The sequence below is a fragment of the Periplaneta americana genome, chromosome 2, assembly GCF_040183065.1.
Source record: "Periplaneta americana isolate PAMFEO1 chromosome 2, P.americana_PAMFEO1_priV1, whole genome shotgun sequence".
Classification (NCBI taxonomy): Eukaryota; Metazoa; Arthropoda; class Insecta; order Blattodea; family Blattidae; genus Periplaneta; species Periplaneta americana.
Window position 1 is genome coordinate 21,184,257 of NC_091118.1, and position 23,529 is coordinate 21,207,785.

General features: G+C 35.9%; 1 protein-coding gene across 1 annotated transcript; it reads right to left on the reverse strand.

Moving 5' to 3' along the window:
• Window positions 1-6,177: 6,177 nt before the first annotated feature.
• On the reverse strand, window positions 6,178-22,397 carry LOC138716167 (hemolymph lipopolysaccharide-binding protein-like). Its single transcript, XM_069849009.1, has 5 exons — window positions 22,099-22,397; window positions 16,909-17,074; window positions 14,307-14,391; window positions 8,686-8,946; window positions 6,178-6,429 (listed from the first exon to the last, which is right to left on the reverse strand). Exons 2-5 carry the CDS (start codon window positions 17,062-17,064, stop codon window positions 6,272-6,274), a joined length of 660 nt encoding a protein of 219 aa, XP_069705110.1. The 5' UTR covers window positions 17,065-17,074; window positions 22,099-22,397; the 3' UTR covers window positions 6,178-6,271.
• Between the last annotated feature and the right edge of the window lie 1,132 nt (window positions 22,398-23,529).

Consider the following 23,529-nt stretch of genomic DNA (forward strand, 5'->3'; position numbering starts at 1 on the left):
CGTCCATCCATGCACTACGCAAATAAAACCTTACCATGCTCGATCCAAGGAAATGTTCGCGTTCGATCAATATTATATTACTAGCCGTACCCGTGCGCTCCGCTGCACCCGTTAGAAATAAATAAAGTAATTACATAATTAAAATAGGAAGTTTGATCCAGGAAACATTCGTGTTTGGTAGAAGGATAAATCGTTTAATATGTTACTTAATTTAAATTGCATCCAAATAATTAAAATGCGATAATTTTGATCCAGAGACACTCATTTGGTGCAATGACAATTCCATTAACATGTTTCTTAATTTTTATTACATGCAACCATAGTTTAATGAAGATTGACATCATTTAGATTTAATGTTATACTTTATTTTACTTGTTATAAGTTTCCATTTAATTATGGTAATAACTTAATTTTAACCCTTGTTTTCTACCTATTCAGTAAATGGCGCTTGGCCCACTATGGTTCTGAACCCTTCAAATAACTTAAATTATATTATATAACATTACATATTAGGCTATATTATATTATATTATATTATATTATATTATATTATATTATATTATATTATATTATATTATATTATATTATATTATATTATATTATATTATATCATATTATATTATATCAGAAGTTACTGTAATAACATTATAGCATTATGTACATCTAGAGAAACTACACTTTCCAATGGTGAAATAATAATTAATTATACAAATCGGTTAATTTAGCTTCCGATATTACTTCATACAAACACAGAAACATTCTCTGTAGGCTATCTTTCATAGCTTTCGATTGTTGCTGTCCAAGGCCCCTTATAGACGAAGTCATTTGTTTTCTAATTCATTACACGGCCTTAGATGGCAGTTATTTTAATTTTAAAACTCATTTATCTCATTAAATATCAGTCCTATCAAAATTTTTCAAGAATAAAACTTATCGCAAATTATTTTTAAAGAAACTTTTGTTATATAACATTTTTCACAAAAATCAATAATAAGCGAGGTATTTCGATTTATTTAATTCAGGCCCCCTTATAACCCCCTTTTAAATAATGTATTTTGAATGCCATATAGCCTAAAATCTAAGTTGCAACGAACTTAATTTATATTCCAATTTTCATCGAAATCTGTTCAGCCATTATCGCGTGAAAAGGTAACAAACATACATAGAGACAGACAGACAGATAGACAGACATACAAACAAAAATTTCAAAAAAAGCGATTTTCGGTTTCAGGGTGGTTAATTATATATGTTAGGACCAATTCTTTTTGGAAAATAGAAAATTACCAGAAACATTTCGGCTACAGATTTATTATTAGTATAGATTTAAGGAACGAGATACTTAATAAATGTATTTGATTCATTAAGTTCTAAAATCATGTCATTAATTTATCTGTTGTAATGTCACGAGAGGTCTGAGATTTGCCGATAAATCCACGAGCGAAGCGAGTGGATTTATCTGGGAAATCTCAGACCTCGAGTGGCATTTATTAGGACTATTTCGTGAATAAAATAAAAATAGAATTAATACATCCCTAAAATTCGATCACAAAATGTTAATAATTGTTTATTAACGAATACCTAACCTATTCAGACATTGTGAAGTTGAAATAGTCGTAGATGAATATCGATTACTGCAATAAATAGATTCGATGTTATTATTCAGTAATGCCAATTACGAAATACAGGTTTAACAATGTTAATTACATGTACTGCACTTTTTTCTTGTTATTATAAAATAAATGCATTTTCATTATCTGCTGAAATCATGATTTAATTTAACAGTAACAGTGGGGACAGCTATATACCAATGCTTATGTATTCACAGCGAGACATGTTGCTACACAGTGAAGCCATCTCTGTATAGATAGGCCTAATTAAAACACGAATTTTATTACGCCATACGGAAGGCAGTTTGATGAAAAGACCTTATTATTACTATGCAAGGTCATTGGGTTTGATATGCGATTATGTTACATAAATTTGACCATCTGACTTTCTATTAATTGTTTCATTTCATTCACAAAATACAAATTTTAGAGGCTACTTACAGGTTATGTTACCTGTGGGAGCAGGACCAATGTCAGCTGTGTCTTATTTCGACCGTTACAATGAGTGCTACACGAAAGCATTTTTTTGTAGCTCGACAATCGCATTCTCGCTGTAGTGTGTAACGGAAGTAAAGCTGCATCTACTTACTTACTTACAAATGACTTTTAAGGAACCCGAAGGTTCATTGCCGCCCTCACATAAGCCCGCCAGCGGTCCCTATCCTGTGCAAGATTAATCCAGTTTCTATCATACCCCACCTCCCTCAAATCCATTTTAATATTATCCTCCCATCTACGTCTCGGCCTCCCTAAAGGTCTTTTTCCCTCCGGTCTCCCAACTAACACTCTATATACATTTCTGGATTCGCCCATACGTGCTACATGCCCTGCCCATCTCAAACGTCTGGATTTAATGTTCCTAATTATGTCAGGTGAAGAATACAATGCGTGCAGTTCTGTGTTTTGTAACTTTCTCCATTCTCCTGTAACTTCATCCCGCTTAGCCCCAAATATTTTCCTAAGCACCTTATTCTCAAACACCCTTAACCTATGTTCCTCTCTCAGAGTGAGAGTCCAAGTTTCACAACCATACAGAACAACCGGTAATATAACTGTTTTATAAATTCTAACTTTCAGATTTTTGGACAGCAGACTGGATGATAAGAGCTTCTCAACCGAATAATAACACGCATTTTCCATATTTATTCTGCGTTTAATTTCTTCCCGAGTGTCATTTATATTTGTTACTGTTGCTCCAAGATATTTGAATTTTTCCACCTCTTCGAAGGATATATGTGCAATTTTTATATTTCCATTTCGTACAATATTCTGGTCACGAGACATAATCATATACTTTGTCTTTTCGGGATTTACTTCCAAACCGATCGCTTTACTTGCTTCACTTAAAATTTCCGTGATTTCCCTAATCGTTTGTGGATTTTCTCCTAACATATTCACGTCATCCGCATAGACAAGAAGCTGATGTAACCCGTTCAATTCCAAACCCTGCCTGTTATCCTGAACTTTCCTAATGGCATATTCTAGAGCGAAGTTAAAAAGTAAAAGCTGCATCTACACAGTTCAATATTTGAACGTCGTCTTCACTGTGTATATATATTAATTAATATTAAATATAAATCTTGCATTCATTGCTTTAAAGTTGAAAGAAAAGTTTAACCGTGTAGTTGCATCTTAATGTATTCATGATCATCAATTTACGGGGAAACAGTTGGCGACAACGACTCAACAAAAGAAGGACCATGCGATAAATTTATAGCGATATATCTAGCTGCAAAAATTATCGCAAAGTCTGACTGTGATTGGTTGGAATTCAAAATGTCATTACACTTCATTGGTCGAAAATGGAATGACGTCATATAAATGAAATAGTCATTACAGTAATTGCGTAAAGAAGAAATAGTAAACGTAGTGTGAGGGATAGGGAATTAAATTTAGATTTAAATGGGTTTTGAACGACAAATAGCGTAGGACGAGTAAAGTACGAAATAGACGAAGTGATAAGAGAAAAGAAAGATCACGGAAGGCCACAGTGCAGAACAAAGGCCGATAAGTGTATGGGTCGTTATGTAAATGTGTAGATAGGAAATTATTTACTGAAGTGATGTAAATAGCAAAGTGAGCCATTTTTATGTCAGATGAGTGTAACAAGCAAGAAATAGAAACGGCAATGAAAAGTATGTATAGTGAAAATAGTCTGAAATAAATAGTGAAGGTGATGGTAGGGATGGGGAAATTAGTTTTAGAACGATATATAGTCAGATGAATAAAATGAGAAATAGATGAAGTGATAAGTAAGAGAACAGACACGGAAGGAAACAGCATTGGATAAAGGAAGATAAGTTTAAAATTGACGTAGGCTAAGTAGCGCAAGAATGGAAATGCTGGCCCGAATACAGGAATGTGAAGGGTCAGCAGAACCAAACGGTTGGGGTACAATAAAATATCATAATCACATTATGTAACAGGAAAACGCCGACTGTATGTGCAGGAGTGAAACCTACTTTCTGAAGAACGCCCAGCATTCATTCATTCATTCATTCATTCATTGCGTTCAAATTAATTCAATTCATGCATCAATCATTCATTTCGTTCAATTCAATTCAATTCGATTCAATTCATTCATTCATTCATTCATTCATTCATTCATTCATTCATTCATTCATTCATTCATTCATTTATTCATTCCGTTCGATTCAATTAACTCATTCCGTTTAATTAATTCATTCATTCAAACCGCTCAATTAATTAATTAATTAATCAATCAATTCATTCATTTCATTCAATTCAATTAATAATTAACTAATTCATTCATTCATTCCGTTCAATTCAGTTCAATTCAATTCAATTCAATTCATGCATTCATTCATTCCGTTCTATTCAATTCATTCATATATTTCGTTCAATTCAATTAATTAATTAATTCATTCATTCATTCAATCCGTTCAATTCAATTCATGCATTCATTCATTCCGTTCAATTCAATTCAATTCATGCATTCATTCATTCATTGCGTTCAATTTAATTCAATTCATGCATCAATCATTCATTCCGTTCAATTCAATTCGATTCATTCATTCATTCATTCATTCATTCCGTTCAATTCAATTAATTCATTCCGTTTAATTAATTAATTAATTCATTCATTCATTCAATCCGTTCAATTAATTAATAAATTCATTCATTCGTTCATTCATTCATTCATTCATTTCGTTCAATTCAATTGATAATTAACCAATTCATTCATTCCGTTCAATTCAGTTCAATTCAATTCAATTCAATTCATGCATTCATTCATTCCATTCAATTCATTCATTTATTTCGTTCAATTCAATTAATTAATTAATTCATTCATTCATTCATTCAATCCGTTCAATTCAATTCATGCATTCATTCATTCATTCCGTTCAATTCAATTCAATTCATGCATTCATTCATTCATTCATTCATTCATTCATTGCGTTCAATTTAATTCAATTCATGCATCAATCATTCATCCCGTTCAATTCAATTCATTCATTCATTCCGTTCAATTAATTAATTAATTAATTAATTAATTAATTCATTCATTCATTCAGTTCAATTCAATTCAATTCATTCATTCCGTTTAATTAATTAATTCATTCATTCAATCCGTTCAATTAATTAATTAATTAATCAATTCATTCATTCATTTCCTTCAATTCAATTAATAATTAACTAATTCATTAATTCATTCCGTTCAATTTAGTTCAATTCAATTCAATTCAATTCATGCATTCATTCATTCCATTCAATTCATTCATTTATTTCGTTCAATTCAATTAATTAATTAATTAATTCATTCAATCCGTTCAATTCAATTCATGCATTCATTCATTCATTCATTCATTCATTCATTCATTCAATTCAATTCATGCATTCATTCATTCATTCATTGCGTTCAATTTAATTCAATTCATGCATCAATCATTCATCCCGTTCAATTCAATACAATTTAATTCAATTCATTCATTCATTCATTCATGCCGTTCAATTCTATTCATTCATTCCTTTTAATTAAATAATTCATTCATTCATTCAAATTGTTCAGTTAATTAATTAAATCATTCATTCATTTCGCTCAATTCAATTAATAATTAACTAATTCATTCATTCCGTTTAATTCAATTCAATTCAATTCATGCATTCATTCATTCCGGTCAATTCAATTCATTCATTTATTTCTTTCAATTCAATTAATTAATTAAGTAATTAATTAATTCAATCCGTTCAATTCAATTCATGCATTCATTCATTCATTCCGTTCAATTCAATTCAATTCAATTCATGCATTCATTCATTCCTTTCAATTCTATTCAATTCAATTCAATTCATGCATTCATTCATTCCTTTCAATTCAATTCAATTCATGGATTCATTCATTTCATTCATTCATTCATTAGGCTATGTAAGATAGTTGTCAGAGAGAACAACGAGATCTGTTTCTATTCAGGTTTAAACAGTATTACAAAAAATCCCAGAGTCCTGGACAATAAAAAAAGAATGTAGGAAATTCGAAAAATTAACAGCTAAATTACTTCAATTCTATGAGAAACTAGGAACTATGGAAGAGAAATATTGAACACGTGTCCTCTTATTTTTTATGTACTCTCAGTAGAATGTTTCCAAACAGATTTGCAACATCGATATGAAAATGTTTCTTTGTCTGTTGGCTTACTGGAGACCTATGTTTCCTTTTCGCAATAGAATGCAAATGTACTCCCACAGCCTGCATCCACTAGGACTCCGCTATCCACAAACACGGCCATGCAGTTTTCATTGACACCGCCTCCAGGTTCGTTCGTGCCCCATTTTGTGTACCCAGTGTCCGAGAAAGGTTTACCTGAAACAAAAGACGACAGCAAGTTTCTATATACACATTTCACTCCGAGTAAACAAACCTTTCTCATGTTTGTAATATTACCTGATGCTACTTTGTGAATCAAGCAACAGGGTATTAGGCTACATGTTGAGCAGGTCCTGGTTCGATTTTCTTCAGAGAAGATGGAGATTTTTCTCCATAGCCTACCATAGAAATGAACCCTGAAGTTGAATATACTGATAGGTATTTGCGAATAATATAGGTATTCCTTGCAGACTTAGGCAATGGTTTACAACGCCTGTTTTCAGCACTCCAGCAATGGCTATGAATTTCGAAATGTTTCAAATCTTACGGGCAAATTTGAGGACTTGGACGTTTCAGGGGATGGGCACAAGCTGGGACATGCCTTCGCACACAGACAACTTGGGTGGGCCCGTTATACCACCCAGAATGAAATTATGTGTATATGCTCAAAGGCTCTCAGCGCTACAGGTTCCCCTAAGCGCCACCTACGAACTCTCCTACGTCACCGTATTGACAGAGAGTGTGACAAGATTTTGCGAATGTCAAGCATATAAACGTTTGACATTAAAAGGAGGAGCAAAAAGAAAAAATAAGTAGAAGTAAAGAAACAGATAATAAATACGAGATAATGAAAGAAAGAAAAAAGGACGGAAGGAAGGAAGAAAGAAAGAAAGGAGAAAAGAAACAAAAAAACAATCGAACAAAGGAAGGGAAGGAGAAAGGAAGGAAGAAAGAAAGAAATGAAAAAAGAAACAAAGGAAGAAATGAAGGGAAGAAGGATGGAAGAAGGAAAGGAAGAAAGAAAGAAAGAAAAAAGAAACAAGAAGAAAGGAAGGGAAGAAGGATGGAAGATTGAAAGGAAGAAAGAAAGAAAGTAAGAAAGAAAGGAATGAAGGAAAAAAGAAACAAAGGAAGAAAGGAAGGGAAGAAGGATGGAAGAAAGGGAGAAAGAAAGAAAATAAGAAAGAAAAAAATAAAGGAAGAAAGGAAGGGAAGAAGGATGAAAGGAAGAAAGGAAGGGAAGAAGGGTGGAAGAAAAAGTAAGAAAGAAATAAACAAAGGAAGAAAGGAAGGGAAGAAGGATGGAAGAAAGAAAGGAAGAAAGGAAGGGAAAAAGGGTGGAAGAAAGAAAGAAAGAAATAAACAAAGGAAGAAAGGAAGGGAAGAAGGATGGAAGAAAGAAAGTAAGAAAGAAAGAAACAAAGGGAAAAAGGAAGGGAAGAAGGGTGGAAGAAAGAAAGAAAGAAACAAAGGAAGAAAGGAAGGGAAGAAGGGTGGAAGAAAGGAAGGGAAGAAGGGTGGAAGAAAGAAAGTAAAAAAGAAAGAAACAAAGGAAGAAAGGAAGGGAAGAAGGATGGAAGAAAGAAAGGAAGAAAGGAAGGGAAGAAGGGTGGAAGAAAGAAAGTAAGAAAAAAAGAAAGGAAAAAGAAACAAAGGAAGAAAGGAAGGGAAGAAAGATGGAAGGAAGAAAGGAAGGGAAGAAGGATGGAAGAAAGAAAGGAAGAAAGAAAATAAGAAAGAAAAAACAAAGGAAGAAAGGAAGGGAAGAAAGATGGAAGGAAGAAAGGAAGGGAAGAAGGATGGAAGAAAGAAAGAAAGAAAAAGTTAGAAAGGAAGAAAGGAAAAAGAAACAAAGAAAGAAAGCAAGGGAAGAAGGATGGAAGAAAGAAAGGAAGAAAGAAAGAAAAAGTTAGAAAGAAAGAAAGGAAAAAGAAACAAAGGAAGAAAGCAAGGGAAGAAGGATGGAAGAAAGAAAGGAAGAAAGAAAGAAAAAGTTAGAAAGAAAGAAAGGAAAAAGGAACAAAGGAAGAAAGCAAGGGAAGAAGGATGGAAGAAAGAAAGGAAGGAAGAAAGAAAAGTTAGAAAGAAAGAAACGTAGGAAAAAGAAACAAAGCAAGAAAGCAAGGGAAGAAGGATAGAAGAAAGAAAGGAAGAAAGAAAGAAAATAAGAAAGAAAAAAACAAAGGAAGAAAGGAAGGATGGAAGAAAGAAACAAAGGAAGAAAGGAAGGGAATAAAGATGGAAGAAAGAAAGAAAGGAAGAAAGAAAGAAAGGAAAAATAAATAATCAAAGAAAGTAAGGAAAGAAGGAAGCCTCTTACGTGATACCCGCTGTACATGAGGTCGGCGAACATCCTTTGATACAAACTTCCAGTCTCGTGCCTCAAGAGTAATTAGGGTTATCTGCACAGCAGATCTGGAACAGTCCTCCGCCCGAGCGAACGCATTGCGGCCAATTCCCTCCACGACTCACCGAATATGGTAAGCCACGTCCCCTCCTCCTGGCTGTCCGTCACGCCCACGTGCACCACACTGTCGCGCCAGTCCTTGTAGTGGCTCGGCAGCCGTGCCCGCAGCTCCCTGAGTGCCTCCAGCTCCGTCTCCGAGTTCAGAATCCCAAGATGCGCGCCTTCCTTCTCGCAAGCGATTTTCGCCTCGTTCCAAGTCTTGGGTCGGTTGTGCAGCTTCAAGTAGCCCAGCCCTGGGACCAGTTCGTAGAAAGGTCGAGGGTGCTCTGCAAACACAGTTAAATATTCGGTGTCACGCAAATTAAACATTACGCGTTTCAGACAGTGGCGGCTGGTGGCTGAAAAATTTAGTGTTTTAATTTCATACACAAATCTGATTGATGTTCTGGATGATATGTACAGCCTTAGACACAAAAAAGACTGACCTCCTGTAGCGTGAATTTGCCTATTTTTTTATTTTACTTTATTGGGTTATTTTACGACGCTGTATCAACATCTAGGTTATTTAGTGTTTTAATGAAATGAAGGTGACAATGCCGGTGAAATGAGTCTGGGATCCAGCACCGAAAGTTACCCAGCATTTGCTCGTATTGGGTTGAGGGGAAACCTCGGAAAAAACCTCAACCAGGTAACTTGCCCCGACCGGGATTCGAACCCGGGCCACCTGGTTTCGTGGTCAGACGCTCTGACCGTTACTCCACAGGTGTGGACTGAATTTGTCTAAGTCCACTTTCTATAAATAGAAAGAAAGAGGAACAAACGAGCAAAACAAAGGAAAAAAGAAAAGAGCGGATTCGTGCATAAGAAATCCTTCACGTATAGCCAGTGCCAGCGTTTCTGGCGCGTGTCCTTGAGTAAAAATCCAATCAGTGAGCACTTGTTGCCAGTGCAGCTGAGAACGGTACCGCCCAACACGTCATGACAGCACTCTGCCTACTGCGTCAAAAGCAAGACACTTGCACTTCCCGTTTCTGGGGTGTGTCCTTGAGTACACTGTCCAGTCAGTGACATCTGTTGCCACTTCGGCTGAGAGCGGTACCACCTCCTAAACAGATGTGACGTCAGGAATCTGCCAATCACAGTTGTCAGCTTTCATGCTCACATTTTGAGGCAAAGATAAGATACTCGCTCTCAACGTTTCCATTACTTATTTCACACGCCAGAAACGGTGGCACTGGCTGTATAAACCTAAGCTCTCACGGAATCAACCGAAGTCTTCCCAAGGGGATTTTGCGTATAGTAGCCGTCATTTTTCTTTGTCTAACTAAGATTTTACATTTATCAGAGAGTACAGCTCACTAAGAAAACTCAAATGTTACATGGGCCCTAACTCATCCATCTGCTAATGCAGCCCTGGGCACAAAGGAAAAGTGAAAAAAAAATTCATTTTCAACAATGGAGATCCTGGTGGTTGTTTTCTTTTATACAGTGGAACCCTCTCCTTACGGACACCCCAAAGATATGGACACTCCTCATATATGGACAGAAATTCCTTAACATGAAAGAAAACAATAAGGGTCTCGTAGGCTACCACTAGCCCAGCCGGCTACCCCTTGTTAGCTGGAAACGGGTGGATAAACGAAGTCATTAAATTGTCTGATGGGTCCAAGGTTTCCGCGATCGTGAAATTGTATTCGACACATGATAGGGTTAGTAGGATTATTCTCTTCACTTCAATCAGTTGTTCTGTTTCAGAGACATGGCACCTGAACGTAAAGGTTAAGTTGAAAACTGTAAATTACAGTACTGCATAACTGTAGACCTAGAATAAAATTGCATGGCACAGTACTGTATTTTCCTTTTTCGGTCTTATCTACTGAAGTTCAAAGTTGCAAAGTATTTACTGTAGTACAGTAGACTGTATTTAGAATTAAACTACAGTAATACATTTCATTTAAGACGTGAAGGGATACATAATGCATATTATAAATTTACTGTTAGATTGGGAAGCCTCCCTCCCTATAAAGAACACCTCCCAGATGCGGACAGATTGTCCCTTCGATGTCCGTAATGAGAGGTTTCACTGTATATTGTTATTTCATATCGTGGCAATGGACAATCTGATATATATGTGATCAGGGGTAAAAACTATGATGCCTGTCTTATACAGGGACATCATTTTATTTTTACTTTAATTTTTATTGTAACTGAGTTTTTGAATGTACTTCACTCCCACCCCTTCTGCAAATGAAGTTCAACCGTCCTCCACACAGACCCAAGACCGCATATACAGTCATAGTAGCCTTACGGTCGTAGTAAACAGTACGTTCCAAAAATATGTTCGCGTTTTCCAGTGACGAAAGAGCTTTCAATATTGAATCATTTTCGCACGGGTACTGTCGTCCATTTGCCTACGTCGTATACCGGTTTCCCCCACCAGCTTTTATTCGCCAGCTAGTGGCTGGGCTGTCTTAGCTCTTTTTGAGAACATTAATTTCTGTTAGGAATTGGACGTCTAAGTAATACTCTACAACTGTTCAAAATAACTTAAATTAAAGGGCCTTGTTAAGTAATTAACTTTCACGTGATTTCCTCCCTTTCTACCATCCTACGCCATAACCACTTGGACGGACAGTAGACAGTATGTCTGAGTAATTTTATGTTTTTGAATCGGGCAGAAGTGAAGATTGAATTTACAGTATGTAAGGTACTCTTTTATAGAGTAGGTACAGAATTATTTCAACATGAGTTACTGATACGAAGTACGAACCTGGTAATTGGGATTAGGTACAATAGTCTATAGTGCGATAATATGCACATTAGAACTGAAGCCTGTATCGAAATGAACGGCGACCATTTTAAAAAAATGTGTTTAAATATCCATATTATGATTATTTTTAAATTTAACTTCATTCTCTATATTGTACGCTAATGTGCTGTAGACAGTATAATATACACTGCATAATGAATACGTCCACATGGACAGCTCAGTTCGTGAGTAAAAACACTTATTGTTAATACTGTACTGCATTTTGATTAAACAAAAACCTAATGAAAATGATCGAACTAAAAAAAGTGCAATATTTCCTAGTTTACGTAAATGGATGAACTACTTTTCTTCCCTCCCATACCTAGTAAAGTGATTTGTTTGTATTTTACGGCAGTATCATCGAAGTCCAGTCGTGGAAGGGGTAGCAAACGGTGTTTCCGGTTCTCAACCGTTAATCCAAAGGTATAGCCAGGTTAATATTAGAAATGTTAGTAAAAATAAAATGATGTCCCTGTACAATCCGTCACTAAGCAATGCTTACCTTCATCCGACCGAAACATTACTATCTCAGCCAGGGAAGGTGGAGTGGGGGTTGAGGGGTAGTCTGTAGTGATTCTGCCTATTGGGCCCAGGCCTGTACTAATGCCTTAAATTTACCGATAGAGTCGTTGCTCAGGGTGCGACAAAAGAGGCTACATTACACCCGAGATGAGATGAGATAATGATGGAGATTTTTTGGGATGCCACAAAGGAACCGGAGCTGTGAGAGAAAACTCCTGTGTTACCTGGACCACGGGGTTGCCCAACACAACGAGGGTACTGCGGGGATCGAACCCGCCCCACTAGGCTGCAGTGACGGCTTTAAACAAAGAGTACTGGAATAGAAATGGCGGGAAAATTACTAAAAAAACCTACTCCATAAGAGCTATTCCATCTCAAATCGACCGAAATATAGAGAAAATTCACCTTACAACTTATAAATAAAGGGTGCGTCAGAAAGAACGGATGGATTTCAAACTATCGATACGCAACGAGGAGAGAGATATAGTGAGGGGGACCACGACTATTGGGTCAGCCATAGAATGCAGTTTCAGTTGAGAATATGGTGTTAGTCTGGTGTACAACGTGCTTTCATCGTAGAGACATTTTTGAAAAATGAAGAGTCTGTGATCGCCACTCAGGACTCATTTCGACATCGGATGTCACGCTAGGATTCCAACTCGGAATACAATTTTGCGGTGGGTGGCTTCATTTCGTATCACAGGTTCAACATTAAAGAAGAAATCACCTGGACGAAATTCTATTGCACTGAGATTGTCCGAGGCTACGGTAAGATCTCGCGCCCTGCGACTTCTTTCTTTGGGATCATTTGAAGGCGTAAGTTTGTAAACATCGATCACATACACTGGACGAACTGAAGACAGCGATTCGTGAAGAAATCGTGGCAATTGCACCAGCTATGACTGTGAAAGTGATGGCGAATATCAGAAAATGCCTCGATGCCTGTATTGAAAGCCAAGCACATCATATGGATAATGTTGTTTTCTATAAATAAACTGCATGTATTGGTGAATATGTTGATAACAATAAATTTTTGATTTGATGAATCTTTACAATTTTCTTGCCATGTGAAATCCATCCGTTCTTTCTGACGCACCCTGTACAATGAAACTTTTTTTGTACGTAGAGAACTGTGATACAATGCTTTGTGCAAAGTATGAGGCATCAGAACTTCATAGTGTTTAAATTAAAAATATTTAAATTTATCGTATTTTCATAAAATTGGCAACTTTAAACTGCTGTAGCTACGAAACCCTTTCACCCAATGATCAAAATAATGGTTTATTTTGATGCTGAGAAATTAAAGTTTATATTGACATATAAACAGATTTTCTTACTTTCTATGAAAATGGAGAAATTTAGATTTTTTCTCATTAAAACGCCTTTGCCTAGGAAAAAAATATTTTAAAAGTATATACTTAGATTCCGCATTGAAAGTACAAATAAACACATATTTTTTACCGATGGTATGTTGATAAGAAAGTATTGAAAATATCAAATAAAGAAAATAAATAGTACGCGCGTGAACTAACCAGCTGACTGTGAGGCGGGGGCTTAGCCGAGACAAGCAAGGCCAGGAGACAAACACGTGATGTTTCGTCTAGTAGCGCATAGCTGGGCTAGCTTTATTAGAAGTTTTCATAAACACAGGAGTAAAATGACGCCCAACGCTCGCTTATCTTCAGCTCTCGACCAGTGCGTGCTGTACTGCACCGTTCAAGTCCAGGAGTGTGAAAATAATTTATTTAATACCCTCGAAACTTATTGCCCAGCCACTAAGCAAACAATGCCGAATCCCTCTTAATAATGCAAGGTTTTTTGTCAATATTTTTTACATTTTTACAAATAGGCAAAAAGCCTAAAAGTAAGTAAAATCAGATTATCTGTCTCTCTGTGTACAATAAAAATAAGGATTACTTCTTATCATAACCTACCAAATGTCAGCTTCAAAATGAGCTCCCGTTCAATGTTCTGCAGTAAATGGTTCCAGAGTTCTGAGCGCTGAAAGAGGCTTGTTTTCATAAAATACGCTAAATTTTTCGCTCAATAGTACGAAAACCGTTAGACTTTCGATAGTATATTTTTTAAAATGCACTGTCCTCAGCACCTGGTATAAATAGGGAAAAATTTTTAGTATAAACAAAATGCGAGGTTTTTTACTGATCGATTTCATATGGAATAGCCCATAAGCATCATGTTCCAATAAGTCAGACAATTATTCCCAGCAGATAACCTTGTCGCTGATTTGGTTAAAACTTCATTCTAGCCGTATGATTTAGGTTTACGGTACCGTATAAAACCTCGCCAAAAATATGTGACGGATTTCTGCCAGAGAAAAAGAGAGAGAATAGTTACCTTTTGTACATTGAGAACCAGAGCCTCGGTCATGATGCAAGTGTTCACATGAATCTGTTTTCCCCAGTTCTTCTTCAACACGTACCTGCGATGATCAACACACAAAACAAGGCACAATAATGGAGTCTGAAATACGTTTCTTGTAACATAGTATGCACAAAATTGCTCTTGTAGATAATTACCACAGACTAGTATATACAATCACGAAGCTTGAGTTGTTGAGGGTACTAGGCAGTGGCGGCTCCTGCGTATTTCTTAAGAGGAGGAAAAAAGATAACAGGACGAAATGACACCTTCTTGAATGAAACAAGCTACAAATTAGCCAACATGCATACATGTAAGACCAGGTAGTGTTGGGGTTGGCCTTCCCTTCTGTATAGCAATAATCTGTTCTTGTAAACTGAGTTTCCTAAATTGTCCAAAATATATAATGTTTTCATTTCCATTTATTGTTGAATAATTGCACAAATTAACAATTACAAGGAAATTCACCTGGCAGCATTTTTCGAGCACACTACAGCATCACATGTATTGGAAGAGACTATAGCTATTAACACGTAATCGGAACAATGGGAATGGGAAATAATCTGAGGAAAGCGAGAACACTACATCCACCCACGTGGTCTGTGTTGCCACATGTACATTTTACAAGTTCAGTATCACATGCTTTTGAAGAATATCAGTTTTTGTAAAGTCATACTACCATTATTGTTCAAAGTTGCCGGTGGCCAATTTTTTATGTTAAAAATAATGTAGTTTGGAGTACTCTACCTACTTTCAATTTCAAATATATTTGTACAAAACTGACAACTTGGCTGTTGCCCTGTCTAGTACACAATGAATGGAAGTGAATTTATCAGGAGCCAAAAAGATCTGCGATACTAACGTAGAACTACTTCTTTGTTTTATATAAACCCCACTTTAACTTTCAAATATCCTTGAAAGTTTCAAACCATGAATAGTAGCCTACATAAAGTGCAATGAATAATATTTTTGATGTATAATTTTAAAAAAGTTTATATTATGGTGTTTTTTATTGCATTGCGTTAAAACTGTTTTTATTGTGCCTCCTCCTAGATGTGTTATAGTCTGGTTGAATGCAAGATCGTTATATGGCAGCGGTAGCGAGCTTGCTGCACGACCAGTCGGTTTCTATTTCCCGCCCATGCGCTGATTCAGAGGAGGATCTCCTCCCTCTCCGTTCATTTACTCCCTTTAAAACTTTGCTTCTTTCTCTGGCCGCTAGTGTGCTGATGTCTCTGTGTGCTAACTGCAGTAAAGGAGGAACGGATTGACTTTCCTCCACACAAACAATCTCGCATCCTTCTCACAGTTTTCTAGCAGCACATGAGCGCGCGTCGTTTAAAACTCGATCAACCGAGGTTTTCTTATAGTTGTGAACTTAAAAATTATCGAATCTGCCTTGAATTTCAAGGCACATATTTTATTTGGTATTTACTTTCAAAAGAAGAAAAATGTGAGGAGGACGTTCCTCCCTTCCCTCCCCCGAGGAACCGCCACTGGTACTAGGAACAATAGACTGTGCTGGTACTATTTCGCATTGTCTGTGATGAGGCGATAGTAGCGATCCTAGTGGTTAGCAACTATCTATGGATGCATATTTACTACGTATTGATCTTCGTGACTGTATATACTGGACCAGAGGTCTCCAAAACGCGTATAGTCATTCGTGATCCCGATGCTGCCCGCCGAACACAGTGTGGTGTAAGGCTGTAGAAGTGGGGAGAGACTCGTACCTCAACAGATGGGAGCGGTCAGTGAGGGATTGCGGCAACGATCTCCCTTAGGTTTACAAATAATAACATCGAAAGGCTAAGAAATATCATACGTTTGTATATTATTTTGACATACTAGGAAGCTTCTACTTTTGAATGGGGAATATTCAATAATGGAATAATTCATTTCGCATTACATCTAGAAGACATTCTGTATGCACGATTTTACAAATACTCATTCTGTAAAGGGCTTCATTGATTTCCCAATATTCCAAGTTAGAACATAGTTAGCAAGAAGCTTTTTTGTTTAAGACTGAGGATACGTGTGTGATTTGTGTTTGTATTTTCTTGTTTGAAATTAATCAAAATATTTGTATGTATTTCATCTAAAATGAATCGAAAACTGTAAGTATATCTTGCGAAACTGAGTGTAAACGTATCGTAATATACTTATTATTATGTATAATCAACAGTTATATAGACGTCCCAAAATAAATTATTTTCACATGTTGAATTTTAACACACACTGAAGATTTTTCGAACAAATTAAACATTTCATATTCTTCCCACTAACACGAAAATAAATCTCTCTTCCCTTACATCCTTGAATGTACTACGTCCATGATTAGAAGACATTGTGAAACGGTGGAACACTCCGACCAACACAATGATAATGACAGTCCGCTACTGCTCTTCGTTTGCGCATAAACATTGAGTACAGTACAGGTGGAGATGGGTGAGGCGGAGCGCGCGCATTACGTACTGGCTTCGGTTCCGTTCAGGGGCTTACTCGTGAGTACGGTTTTGGAGACGTCTGTAACTAGACTGTGGAATTACCAAGTGGTCTGATAGACGTATTTTCTTACCTGAGAAGTCAAATGTCCCGCGTCATTCCTGCAAGTTTTGAGCGTGATCTTGAGATCCAGGTGCCGAAGAGGGTCCAACATATTTGAAGTCTCGGATGCTGTAGCTATTGTACACCACAGCCACAAATACAGAACTGAGAACTTCCTTGTTTCCATGGTTACGGACCTAGGGTGAGTAACATTGATAAGACGATGCCATAACGGTTAATAAATAATTTCTTACACCACTGAAACTATAATAATATTTCATTTGTAATAGTAATAATGTCATAAAACCACTTCAAGTTTTGTAGATTTTAATATCCAATACACAGCTGTACTCAGAAAATTACACAACGCAGAATCAGACCTGTAAATTATTTTTAGTAAATCTTGAAGTTTTTAAATACCAATTGAATTTGAACTCTACATATGTCAGCAATCCTGCAGGTCATGGCCTTCGTGTAAAAGCCTATTGTTTATTGTAGTGTGTGTTTTGTTTTATACTGAAAAGCAATTAGTTCTCAAAACTGATGAAAGATGGATTTTGGAAAATAGGAAAATTGTGTAGGAAAACTAACGCTTCACTGAAAATTAATATTTTTCTCAAAATTCTTGGATGCCAAGCTTCAAAATGACGGGTCATTCATTAAAATCCGTTCAGCCGTTTTTCAGCAATTTCCATTACCAGTTCAAATTTTATATTACTAGTGGCTTGTACAGCAAATGCTGCAAACTAAGTTCATTACAATTCAAATTAAAAATCTTCAAACTTATTTCCAATGAAGAATACCAGACATTTTGGAAGTTATTTGTTTCCATAATAAAGAAACATACCCCCCTGAATGGTTTTCTTTATGCTAAATACTTTTTTTTGAACCTATACTATTACTATTACATCTTCAGATCTTGAGTTTCAAAGCGAAAACGCAAGTAATAATGTCAGGACGATCAGTCGGTTTTTCATGTGGGAGTGAAGCAGTAGCTATTCAGGTCATTGCGGATTGTGAGAGTTAAGAAAATATCAGGTTTGCCATGCTTTCCAGTGGCGTAGCATGAAATTTTGAGCAGGGGAAGCTATTTCAAGTTGTCTTTCATGTACATATGAGAAAACGTATTACAAAAATATAGTCTTAAAATAAATAGTAGTCAATGTCAAGTCAGCAGTCCGAAGATTGGTTGGAACCTCGTAAGTAACACCAATAAGGCATGACCTCAAATGGTAAAATATGATTTCATGGTTTACATATATCTCTAACAAATAGACACGGTCATTTGTTTTTTAAATCGCACTTTTGTTCGTAAGTCAGTCTTGATAATAGAATTGTCCTAAAAATTCAAGTAAATCGGTGTCAGGAACTGTTATTTCACACATTATTTATTATATCAGCCGCAATGCACACTAACACTTCAACTGAACACAACTCACGAAAGGGATAACTCGGAAACTTTCAATGTAAAAGCTAGCTTCTTCCGTGCCTTGAGAGCAGGGTAGATTAGTTAGAAAGGGATGGAGAATCTGAGGGGTGGGTTAAACAGAAGAATGAGTGAAAGAAACCAGTCTGCTTGGAAGCTGGTGTGTGCAGGCTTCTTGTTTACTGCTGCATCACAAATCATCCTGAGCTGCCGCATCACAATATTTAACGCATAAATATAAACTCTATTAAAATTAATAAATAATTTTGTTCATAAACTGCAGGTTTATTACGAAATTATTATTAACTGGGGAAGCTGAGCTTTTTAGCTTACATTGACGCTACGCCACTGGTGCTTTCCAACAATAGACATAGGCCTAGCGTCTTGGTATAGCTGCCTCATGTTTCGTGAACTACCTTGAAATGTAGAGGGTAGAATCATTTAATCCTGCTAAGAGATCTTGCTAAAGTTACCGGGACACTACAACATTTTGTAGGCCTCTTATTTTATCAGAAAGTAATACCTTTTGGTCTTTCCTCAGGCATTATAATTTTTGCGCTTCCTGTAGACAATACTAAAGAAAATCACACATATAAATATCTATATCACTTACTTAAAAATGGCTTTTAAGGAACCCGGAGGTTCATTGCCGCCTTCTCATAAGCCAACTATCGGTCCCTATCCTAAGCAAAATTAATCTAGTCTCTACCATCATATCCCACCTTCTCAAATCGATTTTAATATTATCCTCCCATCTACGCCTGCCTCCCTCAAGGTCTTTTCCCTTCAGGTCTTCCAACTAACACTCTATACCATTTCTAGATTAACCCATGCGTGCTACATGCGCTGCCATCTCAAATATCTGGATTTAATGTTCCTAATTATGTTAGGTGAAGAAGACAATGCGTGTAGCCTAGTTCTGCATGGTTTAACTTTCTCCATTCTCCTATGACTTCATCCCTCTTAGCCCCAAATATTTTCCTAAGCATATTATTTTCGAACACCCTTAATCTCTGTTCCTCTCTCAAAGTGAAAATCCAAGTTTCACAACCATAAAGAACAACCTGTAGCATAACTGTTTTATAAATTATAACTTTCAGTTTTAAATATCTATACCACACCGCCATTAAATATATGGAAAAGACCCATACCACTTGATTAATAACTATAAAAATATTTCACTTTAATAACAATATTGTTATCTTACGTAGCTTATCTGTCTTTAATATATGATATGATATATATTTGATGTCAACATTTACATCCCTGTAATGTGGACCTCACAATTTTGTATCCGGCGCCACAATTACATTTATTACAGATAAACCTTTTGTAGACGCTCTTATAATTTGACTTTCAACCCCATTTATATTGATCAGTATTCCCACCTTTAAAATCTAACGACTTAATTCAGATCATTCAAAATTGACACTTTTACAACTCCGTTCTTGATTTTCAGTACACTTATATCGAACACACACCGTTTCTAATAATACTTGTTACTAATACATACTACACCATTGTCCAATATGTTCGTTATTATGTCTGTTTCTTGTGTACATTCCATTTCCAGATCTCACTAATTTTCTACATATTATATTTCGCTATCATAGCTAGCCTCCTCCACCATACTCCTCACCTATTTTCACTATTTCTATCGTCTTACTTAACTTCTTATTACACTCCTCTAATTCAATCAAAATTTACATATTCTTTAATATTTTTACTATGACTTCTTATCTTGTAGACTGTGGGAACATTAATATTCTAATTATTTGCGACACATTTAAGGGGAGAGGATTGTATTTTTTAAAACATTGTTATCCTATTTGGTGTGAAATATTAATTTTTTTGTATGTAGAAAGCTCAACCAAATAAAAATATTTTGAAAAAAAAATTATTTGGAGGCCCAAATTTGAAAAAAAAATATACTCAATGCAGGAGTGTACTAAAACCGATATAGGAGAAACCGTTTTTAAAGATAGATTCAAACAGTTTTTTGCAATGTATTTGCAAAAGCATGTTCTACAAACTGTCGGTAACAGAATTTTGATATTAGTCCCTACGTTTGTAAAATAAACAATTAAAATTTAATAACAATTTTCTGATTTCCTTTCTCGCAAACAAACGGACGTATTTTTAAAATGAAATCAATTAACAAAATTCTGTTACAGAGAAAAGTTTCCTAATAGTATAGTCTAAAGAATGTGTGTTCTAAATTTCATACATATATCTTTAATAATTCAGAAATATATCCATTTTTGTCTGGCAATGTAGCAAAAAAAATTAAGTTACTGGAAACCGATAAAAGCGGGCGTGTGATTTAAAAATCCATAGCGCAGGAACTTTAAAAATGACGTCTCAACATCCAATAAGGGCACAAATACCCACAAAATGTTATGCAATGCATTCCACACATATCAAAGGGTATTTTAAATAATTTTTTTTTTAATTTAATTTACCGGAAACAACAATAAAAGTGGGCGAGTGATTTAAAAATCCATAACGCAGGAAGTTTAAAAATGACGTCTCAACATCCGATACTTAAGCGACACAAATACCCGCAAAATGTTATTCAATGCATTCCACACATATCAAAGGGTATTTTAAAGAAACAATTTTTTTTTTAATTTAATTTACCGGAAACAACAATAAAAGTGGGCGAGTGATTTAAAAATCCATAACGCAGGAAGTTTAAAAATGACGTCTCAACATCCGTTAAGGGCACAAATACCCACAAAATGGTATGGAATGCATTCCACACATATCAAAGGGTATTTTAAAGATTTTTTTTTTGAAAATTTAATTTACCGGAAACAACAATAAAAGTGGGCGAGTGATTAAAAAATCCATAACGCAGGAAGTTTAAAAATGACGTCTCAACATCCGATAAGGGCACAAATACCCACAAAATGTTATGCAATGCATTACACACATATCAAAGATATTTTAAAGAATTTTTTTTTAAATTTAATTTACCGGAAGCAACAATATAAATGGGCGAGTGATTTAAAAACCTATAACGCAGGAAGTTTAAAAATGGCGACTCAACATCCGAAAAGGGCACAAATACCCACAAAATATTATGCAATGCATTCCACACATATCAAAAAGTATTTTAAAGAAAAAAAACTTTTTTTTGAAAATTTAATTTACCGGAAACAACAATATAAATGGGCGAGTGATTTAAAAATCCATAACGCAGGAAGTTTAAAAATGGCGACTCAACATCCGATAAGGGAACAAATACCCACAAAATGTTATGCAATGCATTCCAGACATATCCCAGGGTATTTTAAAGTTTTTTTTTAATTTGCTCATTTTTCACGAAAAAATACCATCCTCTCCCCTTAAAGTTTTTGCCTTTTCAATTAGACGAATAACTTGTAGATTCTGTTGCATGTTTAAAGACGTCCACTTGACAAACATCTCTTGCCGTCTGTGATGTGCTCGGTACCAGTGCCTGAACTGAACTGACGTCATAATTGTTTACTTAGCCACGGTACACTTACAACTATTCACAGAACTGGAGTCGCACTGTAATGTGTAAATTAATTTTTTTGTTAAATAAAGTCTGAAATCTCCGAGGGGACCTCTGGAAACCGGGGGGAAATTCCCCCTCTCTGGGCCTCTCTCTGAATTGATCACTGATGCCGTGTGTGGCATTCGAAATTAGGACCGTCAATCCTTCCATTTACCACGTCTATATTCAAAACACAACGAGAGGTTCACCATGGCAACATGACTACAATCTGTAATAATAATATTAAATTATGTAAGCCAAAACATACTTACCATTTAAGTTGTTCAGGTCGCGGTTGTAGCACACAACCCTCGATACACCTCGCCCTCAGACTGGATATTGGCTAGTCTTGCGGGGAATGGGTGGAGAGATGCAAGCAGATGCCTTGTTTACCTTGAAGAGGCGTTGTGGCTGCATGCTCTGAGCTTTGTATGCGACAAACCACACGGACATCAGGAAGCAAAATACACGGATTCGTTGTAACCACTCAGAGCTTATCTACGATGTCGTAGCACCAGTGATGAAAATACGATTTGTACGAAATGGAAAAATAATCACAAATGTAAAGTAATACAGTGGAACTCCACACATAGACACAGCAATGATCAGTGTACGAGACGAGGTACGAACTCTGTCTTTCTACGGAGTACTGCGGACATTGGTAAACATAAGGGCTGTACAATGTTTTTTTATGGCGTGCGGACCGAAACGTAAATAATTTTACATAATATATTGTAGTATATCGTCGTTGTTACTGCAATAACTCCTATGTGCAAAATACAGTGAAACCTCTCATTTACGGACATTGAAGAGACGTAACAATCTGTCCGCATCAGGGAGGTGTCCTTTATTGGGAGGGAGGCTCCCCAATCTAGAAGTAAATTTATAATATGCATTATGTATCCCTTCACGCTTTAAATGAAATCTATTACTGTACTTTAATTCTAAATACAGTATACTACAGTAAATTCTTTGCAACTTTGAACTACAGAAGATAAAACCGAAAAAGGAAAATACAGTACTGTGCCATGCAGTTTTATTCTATGTCTACAGTTATGCAGTACTGTAATTTACAGTTTTAAACTTAACCTTTACGTTCAGGAGCCATGTCTCTCGAAACAGAACAACTGATTGAAGTGAAGAGAATAATCCTACTAACCCTATCATGTGTCGAATACAATTTCACGATCACGGAAACTTTGGACCCATCAGACAGGTTAAATTTTATGATTTTGTTTATCCATCCGCTTCCAGCTAACAAGGGGTAGCCGGCTGGGCTAGTGGTAGCCTACGAGACCCTTATGTTATGTTTCATGTTAAGGAATTTCTGTACAGTTCTCAGAACTAAATTTTACATTTTTGTAACACATTAGGCCTTGAAAACCAAGTTCTGTCCGCAGTCAGGAGATAAAGCAAGCTTTAGGGCTGTGAAACAGCTGTCCGTGTCCGTGTCTGAGAGTGTCCGTAAACGAGAGTTAAATTTATCATTATTTCTATATTATTTCAGTTGGGACATAAAAATCTGTCCGTATTTGAGGAGTGTCCGTATCTTGGGGGTGTCCGTAAGGAGAGGTTTCACTGTATAAAATTTTTCAATAGTAGGAAAAAACACATTTATTCATCCTATGGCAGCCATACATAGGGGATTGTGAATTCTTACATTTTCGAAAGAAAGAAATATAATTATATATAGGAGATTTATT

Excerpts from the sequence above, each read along its gene's own strand:
- LOC138716167 (XM_069849009.1), bottom strand. The coding sequence starts at position 17,064 with ATGGAAACAAGGAAGTTCTCAGTTCTGTATTTGTGGCTGTGGTGTACA. Across the intron at positions 8,947-14,306 it reads TGGTTCTCAATGTACAAAAG|AGCACCCTCGACCTTTCTAC; the intron begins GTAACTATTCTC and ends CTGTGTTTGCAG. Across the intron at positions 6,430-8,685 it reads GACGTGGCTTACCATATTCG|GTAAACCTTTCTCGGACACT; the intron begins GTGAGTCGTGGA and ends CTTTTGTTTCAG.